Raw genomic sequence first — 6,000 nt, forward strand, 5'->3', positions numbered from 1 at the left:
TTTTCTTCTGTTCACTCAAACTGTGAGGACCTTCCCTGAACGCCTGGTCTGGGCGGCACACTGATGGGCAGTGTGACACCCTCCTGTGGGCCCGCGGACGCTGGTGAAGGGCTGGCAAGAGGGGCCGTGGATGTCTCAGATGAGAGCCCAGGGCTCCTGGGTCCTGTGTTCTTGCAGCTGTCCCAGCACAACTGCACCTTAGTCAGGTGGCTTCCAGCTGGCTGCAGGTGGATGGCGGGCAGCAGCCAGGTGGGAACCCACGTGGCTGAGTCTGCGCGCTGACTCCTCAGAGTAGGTGGGCATGTCAGGACTGGGGGTGATGCTCTGAGGTGTCACCTGGGACACAGAATCTTTTTTTTTTTTTTTCCCCTGAAGCTGGAAACGGAGAGACAGACTCCCGCATGCGCCCGACGGGGATCCACCCGGCACGCCCACCAGGGGGCAATGCTCTGCCGTGACCAGAGCCACTCTAGCGCCTGGGGCAGAGGCCAAGGAGCCATCCCCAGTGCCCGGGCCATCTTTGCTCCAATGGAGCCTCGCTGCAGGAGGGGAAGAGAGAGACAGAGAGGAAGGAGGGGGGGGGGGTGGAGAAGCAAATGGGCGCTTCTCCTATGTGCCCTGGCCGGGAATCAAACCCGGGTCCCCCGCACGCCAGGCCGACGCTCTACTGCTGAGCCAACCGCCCAGGGCAAGGGACTCAGAATCTTGAAGAAGCTTTTAGGGTCCACAGTGGCCCTGGCCTGGTCCACTACTTGGTTCTGTTCCATTCAGGCCATTTAAACAGCTCTTCTGCCCTGGCTGGGTGGCTCAGTAAGCGGAGCATAGTCCTGGCACACCAAGGTTGCAGGTTTAACCCCTGCACAGGGCAGATAAGAAAAGCAACCAATGAGTGCACAAATGGAACAAGTAGATGCTTCTCACGCCAATCCCCCTCAAATCAATTGGAAGAATTTAAAAAATAATTTTAAACTGAGCTTTTCCTACCCAAATTCAAATTTCAACCCCACCCCCCACCCCCAATGTCCTGGCTTGATTACTGACTTAGCACAGCTCAGCTATTTCTGCAAAAAAGCCAGAGGTCCCTAACTGGCCCCGACAGTCTCCAGCAGGTGTGTCCTGTGGCCTCCGTCCAGCACCTGGGATGGAAGGCAGGTGTTGGGGACTCACAGAGCTGACTGGTGGAGGAAGCCCAGGGATACCGGGTGTTGGGGCTGTGCCCTCGCCAAGTGGGACCCAGAGCAGGGACCTCTGAGGTGGTGGGTGAAGGCTGTGGTGTCCTGTGAATTGTGTGAAAGGTTTTTTTTACGGTGGGATGTCAGTCTGTGTTCTGTTGAGCTTTAGGTGTAGACTTGGAGAGTGAGAATGTGTAACTTTGTGTGCTGTGTTCATGTGGTGACAAGACATGGTTGGCTCTTGGTGGGGGACCTGTTGCTGTCTGCAGTGTTTGACAAGCCGTGTTTTCTTAGGATTCAAAGAAGGTGGCAAGAGGAAGAAGCAGAAGCACAAAGACGAGTCCAAGAAGAAGAAGTCAACCAAGGGGCTGCACTAGAGCGACGGGGCTGCTCCCGCTTCGCAGCGCTGTGTGGTGTGTGCACGCGACATGTAGGGCATCTGCTTCACCCGGCCCCAGAACACACCCTCGCACAGCCCTGGGGACGCTGATGGGGCCGGCCTGACAACCACAGGCGGTGGCAGCGGTGTGAGCCACCACACTGCCCACTTCCCCAGCACTAAGATCGCATTTCCTGCAGAGCGCCTGGGCTCCAGCTCCTCCTTCCCGGCGGCCCAGCCCCTACCGGCACCTGACTTAGCTTTAGAGGTGACAGTGATGCTCAGGCCCCTGGTGGCCGTTCACGGAATGACTCCTCACGGTTGTACGGTATTGGGAGGATATTTGAGTGTAGGTGACTCACAGGGAACATATATCACACCTGAGCCGTAACCAGCAGGTACTTCCTTTCAGTTCATAAAGTAAGACCTTGGAGCACCTGGCCTTGTCCATGGTGGCCTTGATGGGTCACACCAGAGGTCACATTACTCCCTGTGCTTATGGTTTTAAATCTGATGTTCTCTAAGTTCTCCCAACTTCTACTAAAGTTCTTTAGTTTTTACTAAATACCACCTCTCCCCCCACCCCCCGATTCATAATTGTTCTTTTGAGCACGTACATAGGATTCTACTTCCGTAAAACCACCACCTCTGACTCTAGGTTTAGGATCTTCTGGGGAGAAATAGGCTCTTTGCACACACACAGACACACAAACGTACCAGCAGGTGAGCTGACTCAGTACCCCTCTGCGGATGGAAACACCCACCCTCTTCCAGCAAGACTAGCAGCCTCGGCAGTGGTTTCTTTGCATGACTGCTGCTTAACCTTTTGCTTCCTGAGCTGCAGTCTGGGTGCTGCCTAACCCTGCTGCTCCCCATGGCAACATTTCCTCCACTGACCCAAGGGCCTGCTGTGTCCCCCACACCTTTTTCCTTCCCCCTTGGAAATAAGGGGACTGGGAAAACTGGGCGTGATGTAAAAATGCCAGCAACTTGGGCCCCGTGGTGCTGTGCTGCTGGATGAGTGTGACGTCTGTGAATCTAACATGGCGGTCACAGGGAAGTTAGTTTGGTGGGGGGTGCAGGCTGTGGGATAGGACCCTGGGGCGTGACACTTGTGGGAGGAATGTAGTTGTGCCAGGGTGACCTGTAGCATAAATAAAGTGTGAGCTTCAGTGTGCGGCCCATGTGCCGTCATTCAGACCGGGAGCCGCACTGCCTGTCATGGTGGAATAAAGGTAGTCCTGCATCATATGAAAGATGAAGGGATGTTTGGGGCAGAAAGCTGTATTCTGAGCTACATGCTACATAATGAGGTGCCTGTGAGAAACCAGCTGCCTTGAGGGTGGGGGTGGGGACTTACCAGACTGAGCAGTGACTTTGCTAGGAGGAGGGGTTGTCCTGAGTGGGACAGGGCACATCACTGCAGGGGCCGTGTCTCGGCCAGGCACAGGAATAGCACTGGGGGTGTCCTTTAGCCAGAATGTGACAAGTGTGCATGGGTCTGGAGGCCCGCCTCAGCCAAGGGGCCAGCTCCTCGGTGAGGGGGTGCTGTCTTGCACAGGTGGGTAGTGGGGAGGAGTTGTGGCTCTGGGTGTTTTCTGTGCTACCTCTCACCTTGGGGTTCTCTAGCGGTGGGGGCATGGGAACCCAGCACCCATCTGCAGTGCAGTGGGGTTCATGGGGCAGCTGGGAGGTGGTAGGGGAGTTGTGTCTCAGCCTCCAGCTGTTCCTTCACCGAAGGTGCCCCTCTAGGGACAGCGCTTGCAGGGCCCAGAGGGGAGATCTGGCTGCTCCCTGTTTGGAGGAATAAGGGCTGTTACATTCACTTCAGACATACTACAGAATGAAATGCTTATTCTGGAGTGCTCACAGTCATAGGAAATTGCACCAACAGTCCCAAGAGATCCCATGTCTACAGACAGCCAATACCCCCCCCCCCCATCCGCTTATCTCGGGCTCCCAAGACCCCCTCACCCACACCCTGACCTATCATAGGCATCCAGGTTCCCTGGTGACTTCTCAGAACATCCCTGAAAAATGGCAGGTGACTGGCTGGCATGGCCAGTCATGGTCATTAGCATGTCACTCGCCTGGTAGTGCTGGAAGAGGTCTTGTTCAGGCTGGTAAGCCTGAGCCCCTGGTCTTGCCTGACAGGAAATGACAGCTGCTTTACAGTGGCGAAGCCCTCCTCCATTGTGATGGCACCATCTCCACCCAGCTTGGTACAGAGGCTGTTCAGTATGCAGATGGAAGCATTCACCACCTTGTCCAAACTGCCCTGGGCTGCTTAAAATTTAAGTGGTGAGATACACAGGTTATGGTGTGAAGTAGACACTTCAGGGACGTTGGCCCATCCACATTACTATGCAGCCATCACCAACATCTTCCCAAACTGAAACTCACTGGTAATATGCATTACCCGTGCCCTCTCCCAGCCCCTGTGCCCACCATCTCCTGTGTCTCCATGATTCAACAAATAGGTCCCTTTGCTGTCTGGCCCATTTCACTCAGCACACTCCTTCTATGGTGGAGGGACCACATTTGCTTGTCTGGCTACAATGGACAGATACCTGGGTGTTTTCACAGGGTTGCGCTGACTGGGATACGAGTGCGTGCGGCATCTGCTCTGGGAGTGGTGCTGTTTCTGATCCTGTCCCCAAATGGATTGCTGGGTGTGCCAAAGACGAGCAGGAGTGCATGTGGGGGGCCCTCGGCCACCAAGCAAAGTCATCTCCATGGTGCCTGACGTGTTTGTTTTTTCTAGCTTCCAGGGGTAGGAGGCAGGCAGGAAGATGGCCCTGGCCCCAGCAGCTGGGTTTGTTGATGGGCAGCACTGGGTGCTAGGCCCCTTCCAGGCTGTGTGGTTCAGAGCTGCTTCCTCCCTGTGACCTACTCTTACAGTCCCCCTTGCCACTGGCCACCTCAGAGGGTTTCCCAGGGTACACTTGCCTGCCCCAACCTCTGGAGTTCCACTGGCTCATCAGCATGTCCCAGGCAACATGGTTGTCACTGGAGGGAGGGGGGGGGCTCAGGAGCTTCCCTGGGGTCACGTTGAAGGCACCACAGGGATATGTTTCTGGATGGTCCCCAGTGTGTGATGGGCATTAAGGTATCTTCACCTTGGAGCCCATTCCAGTGATGACTGCCACCAAACACAATAGCCTAGCTCCTCACTGCTGGACCAGACTGCTGCTTCTGACCCATGTGACCTGAGTGACCAGCTTCTCAGATGGGTCTTAATGTCAGGAAATCACCAAACACTCCTCAGGTTCCCACTTCTCCCCAGGAGAATCAGGAAGTAATGACACCAAATGTTCTGTCCCAGGTGGGAGTATTTGTCACCATGCAGCACTGTCCTGGCAGTGTGGACAGCTGGGACACGGGGATGTCCAAGCTGCAGCCACTCCCCCCTTAGGCCTGTCCTGTCTTAAGAGGCCTCAGCACCTGAGATCTCCTAATGCCAGGTGAAGGCTCTGGCTGAGCAGTGGCGACCCCCTGCACTGTGTGTGGGCATGGCAGATCAGGGCCCCATCAGTAGCTGTGACACTGCCTTGGTCTCTGGGGTTTTTTATACGTTTCCGCTTGTCTGACTGCATTCATTCTCTGAACAAAGGGAGCTCAGTTTTTTTGTTTGTTTTTTTTCCAGAGACGGAGAGGGTCAGATAGGGACAGACAAGAAGGGAGAGAGATGAGAAACATCAATTCTTTGTTGCAGCTCCTTAGTTATTCATTCACTGATTTGTCATATGTGCCTTGACTGGCGGCTACAGCAGACCGAGTGACCCCTTGCTCAAGCCAGTGACCTTGGGCTTAAGCTGGTGAGCTCAGGGTCTCGAACTCCGGTCCTTGGCATCCCAGTCCGACGTTCTATCCACTGTGCCACCGCCTGTTCAGACGGAGTTCAGTTTTTATGGCATAAAAATGATTGTTTCTCTGACTAGTGACAGTGACTTGGGGTGGCCCCCAATGACAGGCCCATGAATCTTCCCGTTCCTGAGAAAGTGAATGTGGTACCTGGCGTGGCGCTGTGCCTGGGTCTGCACTGAGTGGGGGCGTGCAGAAGTCCTGGAACTAGAAGGTCTTGATGGTACCCCAGATGGGATAAGGCAGGGACTGTCAGGGCTGAGGCCCCCAAGTCCACTGCTCACGCCCCTAAGACGCTGTCTGTCCTGGGGTGGCAATACTGGGCCCTTTGACCTGGGACACCTTTGATACCGTGTCTTTAATCTCCCGCTTCAACTCGGGTGTCAGCGTGTGCCCCTGTGGGCCTCTGAAGGCACGTGGAGTTCAGGGTAGCCCTGTGAGCATGCTTCTCTGGCTTCCTGAGCCTAGCTGTGTCACTGTCCTTCTACAGTTGACAACACAGACCCTGGGACATCACCCACATTCCCAATTCTCAAAGGGAGAAGCTTCCACTCCCACACAGCTGGCCCTGCTGCCACTCTTGGC

The 6,000-nt window shown here is 55.2% G+C and overlaps 1 protein-coding gene across 1 annotated transcript in view; it reads left to right on the forward strand.

Moving 5' to 3' along the window:
• DNAJB6 (DnaJ heat shock protein family (Hsp40) member B6) overlaps positions 1-2,724 on the forward strand; it is a 50,837-nt gene extending 48,113 nt beyond the window's left edge. The window contains exon 10 of the mRNA XM_066234550.1: positions 1,467-2,724. Within this exon, the coding sequence (XP_066090647.1) occupies positions 1,467-1,549 (83 nt within the window). The 3' untranslated portion in view covers positions 1,550-2,724. The remainder of the gene's footprint in view (positions 1-1,466) is intronic.
• Positions 2,725-6,000: the final 3,276 nt, after the last annotated feature.

Source organism: Saccopteryx bilineata, chromosome 6, assembly GCF_036850765.1.
Source record: "Saccopteryx bilineata isolate mSacBil1 chromosome 6, mSacBil1_pri_phased_curated, whole genome shotgun sequence".
Classification (NCBI taxonomy): domain Eukaryota; kingdom Metazoa; phylum Chordata; class Mammalia; order Chiroptera; family Emballonuridae; genus Saccopteryx; species Saccopteryx bilineata.